Genomic DNA, 18,046 nt, shown 5'->3' on the forward strand with positions numbered 1-18,046 from the left:
AGAGAAGAAAGGGTTAATAAGTCTGCTGAGATCTTTGTTACACAACTGAAATCTCCCTGCACTTTGTATTTATCCGGTGAGAGGCTATATCTTTACACACAATAAATTCATGACTTTGGGATTAATATTATGTTCAATGTTTTTATTTTTTTACTATACTGTGGATTGTAATAGAGCATTTTTATTTTGTTAAATATTTATCAGTCATTTCGGTTTCTAAGCCTATTATCACATATAGGAGTTTATTTATGAAGCTGAGGAAATGACTATTGTGCAAAAAGTGCTTGCTACCCCATAGTTTATTGAGCACATTTCGCTAAATCAGGCATCTACAGACCAAGCTAAACAGACTGCCTTTGACAGAGTTTAAACACTGCAGCCACAGCAAAATGCCACTTTTGCCCATAGTTGAATTCCCCCTAAATGCTTGAGCCCCTCTCTAAGACCTTACTGTCACACTAATCCAGATCCACTCCAAGGCTAGCACTCCTGTCACCTGAGCCTACGCTTTTCAAGACACCATCTCTTCCTCAAGGCAGTGTGACCAGAGTAAAAAGGAAGTGCTATATATATATCATTTGGTGGGGGGGGGGGGGGGGGGGGGAATAACCTCCAGGTCAAAGGTAACATCTAAAAACCACATCTGCTCCTATTGCAATTAAGCTACCTGCTTCCTCTTCCTTTATTGTTCATATTTGATCGAGAAGTTGTAACATTACAAATATGCTGTGTACACACGGTACAATCCAGCATGAGATTTTGACTATATCATGGGTCTCCAAACTGTGGCCCTCCAGATGTTGCGAAACTACATGTTTCAACATGCATTGCCACATTTTTTCCTATAAGAGCATGCCAAAACTGTCAGGGCATGCTGGGACATGTAGTTCCACAACATCTGGAGGGCCACAGTTTGAAGACCCATGGACTATATAGTCAAAATCACATGCAGATCGCAAGCAGATCTATATAGTTCATTGAATGTAGATAGCATGAATTATATGTAAAAAGTACAGAGTTAGCAAAGATTGTATAGCAGTCGAATCTTAAGTCGAATAGCAAGGGAATCTAACCGTGTGTACACACCAAGTTGAATGGTTGTTTATTTACGTCCTCTGCCACTTAGTTTGAGGAAGGGTAGTAAAAAATGAAACAATCCAGTAATTCTTGTGAAAATATATTGTATTATGCATTACCGTTTACATTATCCCTTGCGCTCCTCGGTTCATTAAAGTGAATGTATGTTGCTAATTGAGTGTCTTATTGTGCAAAGTGGTCAATAACTACATGCGTTTTCTTGATTATACCTCCACATTTCATGCAGGCTTCTTATAGTTGAGTATATATTTAACATTTTTTTTAAATAAATGTAGCACTAACCCTACCATAGTTTTGATAGATGAAGAGAAAAAAATATCATTGGCAGTAAGGATTAGTGTTAAAGGATTGGGTGTGAAAAGCTGTTACATTTTGACACATGTATTGAAATATACTCTTTTTTTCTTGGCAGGACAAAAAGGAGCAGACTTCTTATTGTGAAGATCACGCAAAATAAAACATTTGATTACAAATATGGCATCTGCGAGATGGAGCTGGTTTTGTGCAATTGCCCAATTTACGCTATTAACCACAGTGTTGACTATCTCCCCAAAGACTTCCCAGGCAAAAACACATTTTACTACTTTCCACGCTGAACAAGCTGACTGGACTTTTAACCACTTGGTAGTTGATGAAAGGACTGGACACATTTACCTAGGAGCTATTAACAGAATCTATAAACTTTCTGAAGACTTAAAGGTCTTACTGACCCACCAAACTGGACCAGATGAAGACAACCCAAAGTGTTACCCTCCTAGGATAGTCCAGCCTTGCAATGAACCATTGGTGAATACCAACAATGTAAACAAAATGCTGCTAATAGACTACAAAGAAAATAGGTTAATTGCCTGTGGAAGCCTATATCAAGGTATTTGTAAGCTTCTCAGGCTTGAGGACCTCTTTAAACTTGGTGAACCTTTCCATAAGAAAGAACATTACTTATCAGGAGTCAATGAAAGTGGCTCTGTTTTTGGAGTTATTGTTTCAAACAACAATCTCGATGATAAATTGTTTATTGCCACATCAGTTGATGGGAAACCTGAATATTTTCCCACCATTTCAAGCAGAAAACTCACTAGGAACTCAGAAGCTGATGGGATGTTTGCATATGTTTTCCATGATGAATTTGTGGCATCAATGATAAAGATACCCTCCGATACTTTTAATGTTATTCCAGACTTTGATATCTACTACATATATGGTTTCAGTAGTGGTAACTACGTTTACTTCTTGACACTTCAACCAGAGATGACCTCTCCACCTGGTTCTACGACTAAAGAGCAGGTTTACACATCTAAGTTAGTACGTTTATGCAAAGAAGACACAGCTTTTAACTCTTATGTTGAGGTTCCCATTGGATGTGAGAAGAATGGCGTGGAATACAGGCTTCTTCAGGCAGCTTATTTATCCAAAGCTGGATCAATACTTGCTAAATCTTTAGGAATCAAACCTGGTGATGATGTTTTATTTACCATTTTCTCCAAAGGTCAGAAGAGGCGGATGAAATCACTGGATGAATCTGCCTTGTGTGTGTTTGTTCTTAAACAAATTAATGATCGAATTAAAGAAAGACTACAGTCTTGCTATAAGGGAGAAGGCACTTTAGATCTTGCATGGCTGAAAGTGAAGGACATTCGTTGCAGCAATGCGGTAAGTAATATTGATTTGTTTTAAGTAATTATATATATATGTATACAAGTAGGAATATGTGCATACTGTATGTTAAATATATGTGTCGCTGGTCTACATAATATATAAATATATAATACTCACTTGAAACCTGGGTAAGGTCTTATTTATTTTGCTTATAGATCATTCAGGCTTGCATGACATGGACACTGGTCCTAAAAATTATTATTGTTTCTATAGTTGGAGACCTTTACATTTGCCACCTTAATATGCTTGGTTTGTTTACCCCTTGTGCTGTCATTGGGGTGGGCAGTCTTATTCATTACTTCTGATCAAATCCCAAATGGAATATTTTCAGTGCAAATGTCTGTTTATTTGGAAGAAGCAATCTTACACAGCTTTTTTCCAAATAACATAGCATATACACTATCCACTCCGGTTACCAATGAGAAACAGGTAGGATGTTATTTGTAGAGCATAATGATCATGGACAATATTGTATATAAAACATGTTTTAATAAACGACACTCCAAATAGATATCCAGTGCATAAACCTATTTGTCTATTTAAAATTGCAGTGTTCCAGATTAGCAGACAAACTTCAGAAAGGACTTGTATAGTCCAAATAGTCCAAAATGTTGCAATTGTATACTTCGCCTTTCAAATCTTAATCAGATTCAGACATCAGCATTACCGTATCTGCGGAATTGCATAAAATCACTGGGTGGTCATAATAATTAATTAAGATACAACACAAGGAGAAGGACTGCATTTGATATATCGCATGCCGATCCTTCTTCACTCATAGAAGTCGTATAGTGTATGGGGGCCTTAACTGTCACCTTAAACACTGCCCAACATCTCTGTCTGGGACCCATTGGCAGTTGGCGTGGCTCATCTATTTTAAATTTGGACTGTGCGCAGACCCGCCTCTGAAGCCGTCACTGCTTGGAACCACAGGAGGACTCATTTTTTATTATCCTGTTAATGGATCGCAGGACATTGCTTAGACCAGGGACTACAATGCCATTAAGACAGCCCTGGCTATTGCTATGCATCAATTTATTGTGGATTTTGAAGGCCAAATTCACCTACAGTTTGTCTCAAATCACTATAGAGAAATGGCTCTGGCTGGAAAGATTAGTCTCTGTATGTATTAAGGTTTTAACAATGCTTAATGAACGGACCACCCATATATTTACTTTTGTGCACATGTTTAATAATTTTATATTGTGGACATTTTTATAATAAATTATCTTTAAAAATATGTATTTTTTAGAAGGCATACATTATAAGTGTTCAAAATAAGGGGCCAGTATTATTTTACTTTGGGGGGGGGTATAACTTATGGGGGTAATTTAATTTGGAGGTAATAGTAATTGACCAGATCACAGTGCACTATATTCCTCCATAGAATATTTTTAATTGCATTTGCATGCATTAACCCTGCATAATAATGGGCGCTAGTGGGTAACCACTGTGACAGCACTTGGCATTCCAAGATTTTTATTCATCTGCCCCCTCTATGGTGTCCACTTTTTACTGCTGCCGCATATATTACGGCACAGACTACTTTAAGGTGTGTAATGGTGTGTACACACGGGTAGAATCAGTGTACATGGGGATCGCATGCAGATCGCACAGGTTTTTTATCTTGCGATCCCGAGGCAGCACAAATCGAAACGCAGATAGACAGGACAGCAATGACTATATAGTGCAAATCTAATGTGCAGATAGCATGAATTGTATGTAAATAGTACAGAGTTGGCAAAGATCGCATAGCACTCGAATCATAAGTCGAATAGCAACGGAATCTCACCGTGTGTACACACCATTAGATTTCAATGTTACAGTGTATATATATATATATATATATATATATATTTTTTTTTTTTTTTAAAACACAGCAGATAATGAAACGCTTTTGAATCTATTTTGTTTACAAACAACTGACATGTATCATATATTCATGTTAGACATCAGACCACACAACTCAGCAGATCAGTGGCCAGTAAAACACCTCCCACATTTTTGTTCATGTTGAAAACCATTTTTTTTTCCTTTTCAATCTTATAATAAACAAACATAGGGAAAGCAATCAGTATGGATACTGACAAGCAAGCCAGAGGACATAAAGATTGGAAATGGAAAAATATATGAAAACAGTAAAGCCAAGCAGACATTTACTGGAGGTTTATTTACTGACTTAAAACATACTTAAGTACGAAATCAAAGATATTAGTTTTCCAAAGATACTTTAATGAAGGTGTTACATTAACCGTTGCCTGACTGGAATATTAAGACTCCCAGGAGGATACCATAAATTCACTTACAGATGCTGTAGTTCCCGCTGGCAGAATAGGGGCATCTCTGTTTAGGAAAAAGCTGGACTCTGTTTAGCTTATCTGCTGTCAATTTCTCTGCAATCAGATAATCACCTCTAGCTTCTCTGTCTCCCTGGGGTTATCAAGGTCGCATCAACTTGAAGATGTGCTACAGATATCTGTCCATACACTTCAAGTGCTAATATTGAAGGGATAAGCGCAGCACCACTTTGATAAAAAGCTATTTCAAAACATCTGAAAATGTTAATATTTCTATCCGCTTAGACACTGATGTGCCGCTAATGATGAGAAGTTGAATGTAGACAATGATTATAATGACCTGTAATGCACTGTAAGTGGAAGGTAAAAGAGGTTGCATCATAAATGTGTTAAAATAAGCCTTGACGTGAATGTAGAAAACACATTTACTTCTTATTTAATGCACTTTTTTTTTCAACTATAAGTATGTACAGGATAATGAGTGCTGCACATTTTAAGTTGAATTGGAAGTCAGCTATCATATTGATGATGGCTGTCTCTCCCTCCACAGTATTAATCTGAGGTTTGACTTTAGATGCATGACAAACCACCAATGTGAGTATAAAGTTTTGCATCATTTGGCTCATTTTGTGCCAACATTTTATAGGGGAATATCCATTTAGCTATCCAGGGGCTATCCAATTAGGCCTGATAGCTGGATCTTAGCCCACATGGGTCCCAAAACTTATCCTAGATACCATGTGTTATTGACCGAAAATGGGCAATTTTTATTAAAAACAATATATACAGTATATATATATTTTTTATTGGGTAGCCCTATAATGACCATCAGGCAAAAATAGTGAAAAAAGCCTGTTCTTTTCATTGCCACTAGTAGGATAGTGAAATAAAATGATTACTTACTCAGTAAATGTACTTAGTACAGATGGAACCTTCTTCAACTAGCTTTCTCTGGATAGCCATGGTGAGCCATGGCTCACCAAGGCCTATTGTTCTCAGCTGCAATACAATACATAGAACACTACAGTAGCATAGAATTAAGTCCGACAGCTCTGGCTCACTTAATACTATTAAAGGGCTATATGAGGATGGCTCTATCTGTATATTCATTTAGCTTTTCTGAACAACTGAAAAGCTATCCCCCTTATTTAAGTTGTTGCACTTGGGTAGGTTAGTGTCGATATCCTAACGTACAGAATCCTGAGGTTTGGCATGCCAATGTTTTAAATCCCAAAAGATTTTTTTTAGAAGTATTTTACAGTAACCCACCCTTCCTGCAGCCTAACCCTAGCTCACCACTCCTGTGTTTTACCCCAACCTTTTTCACCAGCAGCTTAACCCTGACCTCACCCTCCCACCCTTGCAGCCTATCCCTAACCCTTCCCCTAGTGCCTACCCCAGTACATACCATCGGGATTCTGTCTGCCAGGATGATACTGTTGCCATTCTGAGTATCAGTATTCTGTGCACTGGGATATTAACTACAACCCTGCTGATATGCCACCAGAGTATGATTGTTATTGTACCACATCAAGACTCATTGCTTTACAACATGTAGCTGTCTTGTCTGATAGGTTGAAGGTTACACATAACACTGTTGTTAATCCCAGTTGAATCTCTCGCTTTCATTAATGTCCATAATGTCGGATAAGACCTGAAAACTCACAAGGTTTATGTTGCAAAGTAATTTGTGATATATAGCAAGCTAGTGATTAACCCTTATGGTGCAGGATGCTGGCAGTAAATGTTATTCCAAAATGATTAAATCTTTAACATCTGGATAATCTCTTCATCTCCTGCTCTCACTGGGCCTCTAAATTGGTTCTACTGCAAGCTGCATGTAATTGTTCCAGAAAAGATTGGATGTTGTAATCCATACATACACAATGCACTTTAAAGATGTAAGTTATTTGGTTTTATTCATATACTTTGATATCAAACAACATTTGATGGAAAATATGTAATACATTGTTAATTTTCCATTTTGTGTAATGACAAAATCATTATTTGGAATGTAGTGTGATCAGGATGTAATGGGAGACGATTTTCATTTCAAAGAACAGGAATAGACTGTCAAGTTTTATGTGAGAATTCTCTTATACTAGCCATTTTGAGAGTAAGTGGAACTTACAAATGTGATTCTCCAGATACTCCCCAAGCTCAAAGGAAGGCCAGTTTTATAGCTTCTCTAACGAGCAAGCCCATTTTCAGCTGTGCTAACATAATTGCATAAGGGTTTTCATGGGTTTCTAATCATCCATTAGTCTTCTAGCAAACAAAGTGTTCCTTAGTAGAGTGATGTTACTGCAAATAGGTCTCTATATACCTATGTAGATATTCCTTTAAAAAACAGACATTTGCAGCTAGTATAGTGTATAGTGTATTTCTTCAATGGAAAAAAAAACTGTTCTTTTCTTTAAAAATAAGATCATTTCTAAGTGACCCCAAACTTTTCAACTGAAGTGTATATATTGTTGTGCAACTGCAGCATATTTTAAATGTCTCACATTTACAGTATATGTTGTATACAATTACGTATTTGCTGGCGTATAAGACTACCTTTTTCCCCTGAAAAACATGCCTCCAAGTGGGAGGGTCGTCTTATACGCCGGGTGCACTTATATAACAAACTCTATATTTTGAGTGGAAATGTTGGGGGGCCGTCTAATACGCCCAGTTGTCTTATACGCCGGCAAATACGGTATGTATATTTTTAAGTTGACAAGACTTTTGGTGCCCATTGACACCGTTCTCAAGAGTTGTAATATACTGGCTACAATTTCTCCACCCCAACACTATTTTCCTAATATCAACATTTTATGAAGGTAATGTTATGAAAACACGTGTCAACCAACCAAAACGATAGTTATTGGAACAACTATAATGTCTTATGTGTAAACAATAAATCCAGTTTAACAAATATACCAAATCTCCTTAGCATTATACCCCTTTCACATCGCAACTAATTACAAGCCGTTTTGACCTGGTAATTAGTGCGGTGTGAAAGGGGTTACTGCGTCCCTAAAACGGGTAGCAACTCTGCAATACAAACCAGTAAGAAAGCAGAGTTCTTACCGGTTCATTGCCGTGTTGCTTGGTGGTGTGAACAAGTTAAACATCCAAAAATGAAGGTTCGTGCCAGGACTGACCCGTTTCAAAGTCCCGGTGCGAACCTTCATTTTGCGATGTGAAAGCAGCATTAGATTAGTTAAGCAATGCCATTCTTATGACACGTTACACATGTTACAAAGTGTTGCAAAAGATTTAATAACTTGACAGAGTGTTGCCATAGTAACAATATTTCAGCTGGATCCAAATCAGCAGCTGACTGTGTAACACACATGCCACTATACCCCAGGCATCACCTGCCCATTTGACTGTTTTTCACATACTGCTTGGATCATTGCAGGCCGAGTTAAATCATTATAGAGCTCTACTATGCCAACGTTCTGTGAAATTAACAAAAGTATATGAATAATACTTGGTATTCTGTTTCAACATGAGACTCGCAACTCCATTTACTAGTCAGGCATGGAAAGCAATAGAGGCAGCTACAGAAAGTGCTTTGAAAGCAGTTAGAAACATAGGAAATTCTCCTGCAGAAGAGAGATACATATAATATAATTTAACGGGGAGTTGAGTTTTAAGATGAGAAGGTGTCACCTTTCTGCTTGCTAACAGTATTCTCTAATGATGCCTTGTCCGAGTGAATCACACGTCGGTCATAAAAATGGTACAACAAGTGCACTGTTCCTAGTTTTCCAGCAAGAAATCAGGTTTTGACAATTAAATTACTATATTCAGTGCTGTTCTGTTTTTAAGAATGCTGCAGAAATATAGTGAAGTTGTTAAATAAAGAAACATAAAAAAACTGAAATAAAGGACACAAAAAAGAATGGGAGAAGGTTAACATAAAAATACATGTAGAGTAGGAAGGTTTGTTTTATAGACATTAAGATTTTAGTTTAAATATATATGTGAAAAAAAGCTAAATCAATAAAGCTTAAAATAAAGAAATGTGTTCAGAGAACCAATGACACAACATGTTTATACCCTTTTTTATTATTTATGTTTAATGTATTTTTATAACATCAGCATATTTTATAGCAAAATGGTAGGTTGTTATATTACATATTGGGGGTGGGGGGGGGGGGGGGTGGGGGGGGGGGAGTATGAAGCAGTGAAAAGAGTGGAGAAGGGCGCCATTGGAGACCTCTAACCAATTTAATGCCCTAGTCAAGATTTTGGCTGGTGCCTCCTAGTTCTGCCTCTGACCCAGCACCTGTTTCCCACCACAGCACCCATCACCTGCAGAACTGATAACAGCAGCATCCAGCAGCACCCATCATCCCTCGCTCATAGCAATCCTCAATGTGGTGTCCTGTGTGAATAAGACCATTGGTGCTCCTACCCAGCTGAGCATACACAGCAGTCCTCCTCCAGGACCAGCGGCCATTTTTGTTATTGCCTGCTCTGCTCCGTGCTCCGAGCTTAGAGGACCCTAGACTTAGAATGCATGCTCCCAGGCATTCCAAATGTCATAAGCATTTGTCTAGTTTGCCTATGTTTAGAGCTGGCTCTGAGGGGAGAATTTGCCTATAGCAGCCAATCATATGCTACCTGTAATTATATAGAATGTACTAGACAAATGTTACTTAAAAGCTGGCTGGTTGCCATGGGAAACTTCTCCACTCACATACTTCTCCATTCTTTTTACTGGATGATACATCTCAAGCATTTTGGCCATTTGGAATGTAATGGTAAAAACTGCTTAGTAGAAGGTATGATCTTGTCAGTAGGTTGTTTGACTAAATAAGTGTATTAGGAGAATACGCTGTGGAGGTTTAGAGGGTGATTCAGAAATTGCTACACTTGCACAAGTGAAAGAACACCGGGGTGAATTTAGTGGTCACGTGGGAAAACTCAGCATTTCATGGGCATTCCCATGCAAACACTGGGCATCTAATGTAAATGGCGGTGTGACCAAGTATGCCGGGGGTGGATGGCTGATGTCACATGACATCAGCCGCCCATCCTATCTTTTGGCAAATATAAGTCCATCTCCACGGACTTATATTTGCGAGCCCTGGAGAAATCATTCGATGGTCAGCGACCATCAAATGATTTCTCCAGCAGCGAGCAAATGCGAGGGGATGTGTTTTCATAACACCATGCGAGGGGATATGGTGGTGGTGGTGGTGGGGGGGGGGGGGGGGGCAGCTCAACAACTGCTCAGTAAGCTGCGAGCTTACTGAGCACGGACACGGGGTACGACCAAATCAATGTAGACACAGCTTCCCTCAAATAACAAAATATGCTTGTGTGAGCACTGGCGTCTAAGTGGATATTTGTCCATATTAGTAGAACTGCAGAAGGAGATGATACCCCTCTAAACAGTTGACCTACAACAGGCCCTGCCAACAAGCCAGGGTCCAGATAATTAGCACTCACTTTCCCTTCAACCCTCTCTATGCACCTATGATGATTTACAAGCACAGGCTGTCACATTCCATCCCTCATGTTTAGTCATGGAATGGTATAGTTTCCATCCACTGATGAATTTCTTCAAAAGATTCCTTCATCATCATCATCATCATCATCATCATCATGCTGAAACAGACATCCAGAAACCTGTAAGTTATTGTGCCACTGAGAATGTTCAATAAAATCAAATGTCCTTAATAACATCCTATTATCACTAGTCCGTGTAGACACCTGAATGGTCTACATATACACTACTAGTCAAAAGTTTTAGAACACGGCCAATTTTTCCGGGTTATTATAAAATAGCTCTATGATTTATTTTGTATATTCAGTTGATTATTTGTTCTATGTTTTAATTGCAGAATACATTAGAATACCAAACTGCATACATTTCCATAAAAACATAAAAATAATGGAGGGTTCTAGACTGTGTAATCGCTGTAAAGAGTGTAATTGCTGTTGAAGGGGATGCACAACCTCAATAGAATAGTTTGCCAAAAAAGACAAATCATTATTCAAATATAAAGCTAATAAAATACTCACTGTTTAGACATTTTTGCTATATCTTTACCAGCTATATAACCCCCACAGGCTTTTCTGTCTTTTGCTCAGCATTCCCTAGCAACCATTCCCTTGGCGCAAACATCAGCAACTCCCTTAATGATAATAATACAATTCTCCCTAATTTACCTCTGTTAATCTACATAACCAGGAAGGAAAGTTTACTATCTGTAGTCAACCACAAAGAGTAAACTGGAACCAATGATTGCTCTGCTCCAACCCACAGCCATAGGACATAGAGATGGCATGAACCCCCCACCACCACCCACCACCCCCAGACAGCAGCCTGTGCAGAGTGTATATGCATGGATCAATAAGAAGCAATTGTTTCTTGCCAGACTGTGTAGCTTTTTTTTAGTGTGGCAGATGAGGCTGGAACAACTGACTATGACCATTAGATTATCTGATTTTATACATAGAATAGGTTCTTAGCAAATCTTTTGAGTACCTTAAGTATGAATGTATAGGATAAATTACTGTGAGTGGGTCATCATATATTACCTATACCAGCTATGAACTAAATAACGTTACATCTACAGTTCTCCAATGATTTCAGGGGAGTGATCCATTAAAAAGTCCAAGTTTTATTGGTAGATTTTAGTTGAAATAGTTGGCTTCAGTCTTTTATATAATGAATAATAAAAAATATTAAGCTAGGCACTATTACCAGTACATTTTTATGTCATTGTAAAGCACTGTATAAAATGGCGGTGCTATTTAAAAAAACAACAACAACTAAATACACTAATTCAACCAATACAATTGTTTGCCTTAAAATGGCTGTTTACATTACTGAATGCTACAATGATCTCTACAAGAAACTCTAAGATCTCACATTAGAGTTTCTAAGTAGAAAATAGTCATATGGTATATGAATTGCTTGCTTTATTTAGATATATTGTTAAATGATATTTATTTAATTTTTTTATCCTACTAGTATGGTTAGTAAACATCCACTAGTATATGACCAAAGCAAAAGGGAACTCTGCTTAGACTCTATACATCAATTATTTGTGTAACATTGTACAGATATACTAAGTCATAATCCAATTTATTTCTCCTAATGAGGAAATGACATACAAGAATCAGAGTGACTGTTTGGGAGGTCAGCCCAGCAAGCATATAATTTAATTATTTCAGCCACCCTGATTCTAATTATTTCCCTAAAGGCTTGTGTTCTGTGTCACAACTTCAACAATAGAAACATGCTAAAAGAAGGGACTGTTCCAATTTAATGCTTGGAAGACATTCATTTAATTATTAGATGACTCATTACTGCAAAAAAACTATGATTAAAAATGTCTGTATTTTGTCTTCATAACTTTTGTTTTATATATTTATATTTTATATACAGTATATATAGATATTAAAATAAAACAAAGTTTACTGAAAGAGAAAGCACATGATGTTGGTTGCCCCTAACAATACTCTTTGTTTCTGAATACTAACACAGAGGTACTGAAGCCCTTTATTTACTCTTTATTCCCACTGGCCCAAAAGAGCTCCAATTTATTATCGAATACCAAGCTTCTACTTTTAATGGACACAATCACCAACATTATTTAGAATTTAGATTTCTGGGTAACTTAAGGAGTATAGCAATATTGGGGCTACTATAGAGTTGATCATTTTTACAGGTGAAATGCAGGAGTACAATGCGCCCGAAAAGAAAACATGCAATTCCAAGAGTATGCTTAGCTAAATGTATCTTCAGATGTGACCAGCTCTGTAACAGTACTAGATGCACAAGGTATGCACCAGGAGAAAACAGCATACTGTATGTGCTTGATGTATGCCAGAGTAAAGTAACCTGAGATGTGGCTTTACTATGTTGATAGACCATGCTAAATACAGATTACCCATCTTCAACACAATCTAATACTGTAATAGCACAATGATTCTTCATAAAAACAAGATAGGGGATGCAGTCAATTTGCCGGCGGTCGGGATCCCGGCGGTCGGAATCCCGACACTGGAATCCCGACCGCTGAAATCCCGAAACTTGCTCCCTCTGTGGGTGTCCAAGACACCCATAGAGGGAGAATAAAATAGCGTGCCGAGCGTAGCGAGGCACCGGGCCCGCTGCGTGGCGAGCGCAGCGAGCCCGCAAGGGGGGGCGCTCCACGTCCTCCCCATGTCGGGATTTCGGCGGTCGGGATTCCAGTGTCGGGATTCCGACCGCCGGGATTCCGACCGCCGGCATTACATATCGGATATGTGGATAGTGGGGGTATGAAAAGGTTGTAAAACGCGTACCGCCGCCCCTTGCGGGCTCGCTGCGCTTGCCACGCTTCGGGTTCACGTTTATAGTGGGGGGTTGGCGTGGGGGTGCATTTAACATTGTAAGCACCCATTAGGGTGCTCAAAAGCACCCTTTAGGGTGCTTATACGATTTTTGATCGTATAGGGGGTCAAAATCGCGTCGCGTCGCATCGCATCGCATGCCATCGGGTGCATGGCATGCGATGCAATGCGATCCGTTCATCGTACGACGGACATCGGGGGCGCCGCCAAAAAACACAAGTACTGAAGAACAGAATCAAAAGAGTTTAAAACAATAAGAAAAGAATTGGAAACAGGTTGGACTTGTGACGTACCTGAGTAATAATAAAACAATTGCATTTTATCTTATGGATGAAAAATGAAGCCACTGTTGGGTGTCTATTATGTTATTCCCACAGCTGATATACCAAGGAGCTTAACCTGTGGTCTGGGGTGGGATTGTTGGGTAATACCTGTCACAGCCCTGTAGCAGAGGGGTTGACAAAGTGTAAAAGGATGAGTTACCATGGGAACCAGGGTCAAATGTTACATAATGGAAGCATAAACAAAGAATACAGTCAAGGTTAGAAAGCAGAGTAATCAATACACATACTGTTCATACAATGACTAGATAATGACAATCTCTATATAACATACCATTTCCACCAGAGACATCTCAGGTGCGACACAACAACAGTGCAGAAGATCAAACGGATCAATTAAAGTTCAAAAGTTAGAAATACTGTCATGATTACATTCACTATACTGCCAAGTAGGCTTTATTATAAGTATAATACAGACAGGAGTCATGCAGGTGGGAACAAATGTTGGATCCATCTAAAATAAGTGTTTTTCCAAATTGTTTTTTGCACCTATGAATAAAGGTACTACTCAGGGTAAATATAAATACAGTGAGTGTATTATACACAATAGTGATTTATATATATATATTTTTAATATTAATAATACTAACAACTTTATTTATATAGTGTAGCGCTCTTTCTCCAATAGGACTCAAGAATTAACAGATAGAATGGAAATAATGCAGTGCAGAATCAATAAAGTACAGATACGGTTTTTCATAAAGGACAGAAAGCATGGAGGGTCAGTAAGGGAATTCTTGATTTAACAGGAAATTATTGATTCTTTTGGGGACCTCTTGAACAGTGAAGAGAAGCGATTTCCATAGATGGCTAAAAGTTAGAATTTTTTTTTTTTATTAACAGTTTCTTATATAGCGCAGCATATTCCATTGCGCTTTACAAAGGAGACAGTGATACAACAAACAGGGTATTTACAGACAGTCAAAATGTAGGAGGGCCCTGCTCACAAGCTTACAATCTATAGGGAAATAAGCATTGATACATAAGGATAGATACTGTATTCTTTATTGCATCGATTCTACCAGAATGCAAGGTTCTGTGGCTGATTCTGGAATTTAATACGCTTGCCTTAAAAGATTAGTTTTTAGGGAACGCTTATAGGTTTGGAGACTGGAGGAGAGTCTTATTGTGCTTGGGAGGGAATTCCACAGAGTGGGTGCAGCCCGAAGAAAGTCCTGCGGTCAGGAATGGGAGCAAGTAATGAGTGATGATGAGAGACGTAGATCTTGGGAGGAGTGTAGAGGTTGTGTTGGAAGATATTTTGAGATAAGAGAAGATATGTATGTTGGTATAGTTTGGTTTATGGCTTTGTGTGTAGGTAAAATAATTTTGTATTGAGTACGGTAGAATACAGGTAACCAATGAAGTGACTGACAGAGTAGCTTTGCAGATGATGAACGTCTGGCGAGGAAGATTAGCCTTGCAGCTGCATTCATAATGGACTGTAATGGTGAGAGTCTGTATTGGGGAAGGCCAATAAGGAGACTATTGCAATAATCAATGCGTGAAATGAAGAGAGCATGGATTAGAGTTTTTGCAGTGTCTTGTGTAAGGTAAGGGCGAATTTTAAATATGTTTTTTAGGTGCATGTGTCCTGATTTTGAGACAGATTGAATGTGGGGTACAAAGGAAAGTTCTGAGTCAAGGATAACACCTAGGCAGCGAGCTTGAGAGGTAGGAGTGATTGTCATCGTCTCAGCAGCGATAGAGATATCAGGTTGGTAACTACTATTTATTGGCAGAAATATAATTAATTCTGTTTTTGAGATATTAAGTTTGAGGTGGAGAGATGACATCCAGGATGAAACAGCAGAAAGGCATTCAGAGACACGGCTCAATACAGATGGGGACAGGTCAGGGGAGAATAGGTAGAGCTGAGTATCATCCGCATATAGATGATACTGAAATCCAAAGGAGCTGATTAGTTTGCCAAGAGATGAGGTATAGATTGAGAAAGCAGAGGACCTAAAACTGAACCCTGAGGTACTCCAACTGAAAGAGGTAGCGAAGAGGAGGTAGAATCAGAGAAATGAACACTAAAGGAGCGGTTAGATAGGTAGGATGAGAACCAAGAGAGGGCTGTGTCTTTAAGACCTATGGATTATAGTGTTTGTATGAGAAGTGTTTGGGCAACATTGTCAAAAGCAGCAGAGGGATCTAGAAGAATTAGTAGTGAATAGTGGCCTTTAGACTTAGCAGTGACCAGATCATTCACAACTTTAGTCAGCGCTGTCTCTGTGGAGTGTTGTGCACGAAAGCCTGACTGATGTGGGTCCATTAAGTTGTGCGAGTTAAGAAAGCGTGTGAGGCGAGAGTAGGCAAGTCTTTCAAGTAGATTGGAGGTGCATGGAAGTTGAGAAATGGGACGTAGTTTAAGAGAGAGCTTGGTTCAGAATTCTGTTTTTTCAGAATTGGAGTAATAACTGCGTGTTTGAACAATGAAGGAAAGACGAATTGTTGGTTCAGATACCTTGGGTACTAGCCATGTAGGGCTTTGAAAGTCAATAAGCCAATCTTAACCCTTTGAGTGCCAAGTGAATTTGTCAAAATTGGGGTGAAAATTGCCAAGCAAACCTGTTTATTCATCATAATGACCTGTAATGTTTGCTTTATATAGGAAATATAATCTCTTTTACACAACATTTTTTATTTGAATATAGTTTATAGAACAAATGTGAGCGACACCAGCATTTTTAGCCGATATTTTTGCATATCTCTCCGTAAGATGTTGACACTCATTTTTGTGACCATCTCTCACAGAGATGTTGACACTCAAAGGGTTAAAAAACGATTTGCCTTTTTACTGGAAGCCAGTGGAGGGAGTAGAGGCAGGGGGTTTTGTGACTGGAATGTGGCTGGTTGGGACAGGGGTACTCAACATGCAACCCTACAGGTTCCAGCTGTTGTGGGACTACACATCCCGGCATGAATGCTAACATTTTGATAGGGCTAGCTGGGAGCTGTATTTCCACAACAGGTGGAGGGAGCACTGCCAAACTACATTGGGATCAGAGAATTGGGACAGTCCTGCATCAAAGGGTTTGGTTTGTTTATAGTCATTGGAGTATGTAATGGGGGATAGAAAGTGTTAAGTCACTGACTGTAATTCTTCATGATTGTACTGTAGTGCTGAGATTTAAGTGCCTTTAATAGCTGTAGAACTAAAGTTTATTTTGATGTGTTGTAACGATGCATAATGCGCAGGTAACAAACATCCAGTGAATACTGTAACATTTTATGCAGTTACATGTAATTACTGTACACGGTTACATAGCTCTGTTATGCCACTGAACTGAACCACCCAAAGAGACTGTAAGCTTTATTGTTTGCGCCTGTAAATTCATATTCAATTATGCTGTTCGCTCCTGTAATGGCTATAACATTTGTCAGTGTTAACTGCATAGCAATTTGTGGTTACCAATGGAATGAAAGTGCTGCACTTTTAAAAATGTTGTGTAGCCTAATGAAGACAAATAAATGCCGTTGTCTTTGTGCATTTCTGAGGAAAACTATTGAAATGCATGCAGAGGAATGGTTTGTTATGTATGCTGTGCCAGATGATAAAAGACGCTTATTATTTGTAAAGTTTCGGGGCTGTGTAGGAGGAGGGTCGAATTAATGTTTTCCTGGCATAAATTCCTTCCGCTTTTGATTCATGAGGATCCAGATCATCACAGCGATTTTGTAAGAATGTTTCAACTTTCAGTGTGAGTGTGTCAGCTATATCAGGGCTGCAGAACACATGTGTACAGAGCTGACAGCGTGGAGAGCTTTGTGGGACAGTAGGATATTAAGGGGTCGTATACAAATATGCAGCTTACAGCAGCAATGGAAGTGCTATAGCTGAAATTTACCAATAAAAAAGCCGCCAATGATGCTCAGCACCCGGTTATACTAGCTGGCAGTGAATACCTGTTACTTTTGAAATACTCAGGCGGAATATATAATTTATTATTGTTGCAAATAGCTGCAATAAGAAATTACAATTATAAATATGCCCCATAGGGGAGGGTCCCTACTATCTAAAGGTGCCCACACACGGATAGATTTCTTATCCAATCAGATGTCTATACAATTTCCCTTGAAATCCAGAACACCCCTGATCATACTCACACACAAAACAATTGAGTAAAATGAGGGTAGATGGGTCGTTTAATGACTATATTTTTTAAAATCTTTATTGTATACACTGGCCGGGGATAGAGGTGGAGGGGACAAGATGCTTGGATCCCCGGCTAGAGCTGGACCCGTGGCCGCGGGTAGGGCGAGGAGCGGGGATGTCGCCGCTGGGAGATGGGTAATCGG

The 18,046-nt window shown here is 38.8% G+C and overlaps 1 protein-coding gene across 2 annotated transcripts in view; it reads left to right on the forward strand.

Moving 5' to 3' along the window:
* PLXNA4 (plexin A4) overlaps positions 1 to 18,046 on the forward strand; it is a 602,161-nt gene that overhangs the window by 64,392 nt on the left and 519,723 nt on the right. For both annotated transcript variants that reach the window (XM_083183332.1, XM_083183333.1), the window contains exon 2: positions 1,511 to 2,748. In XM_083183332.1, the coding sequence (XP_083039458.1) occupies positions 1,573 to 2,748 (1,176 nt within the window). In that variant the 5' untranslated portion in view covers positions 1,511 to 1,572. The remainder of the gene's footprint in view (positions 1 to 1,510; positions 2,749 to 18,046) is intronic.

Source organism: Crinia signifera, chromosome 4, assembly GCF_055691185.1.
Source record: "Crinia signifera chromosome 4, ASM5569118v1, whole genome shotgun sequence".
Taxonomy (NCBI): domain Eukaryota; kingdom Metazoa; phylum Chordata; class Amphibia; order Anura; family Myobatrachidae; genus Crinia; species Crinia signifera.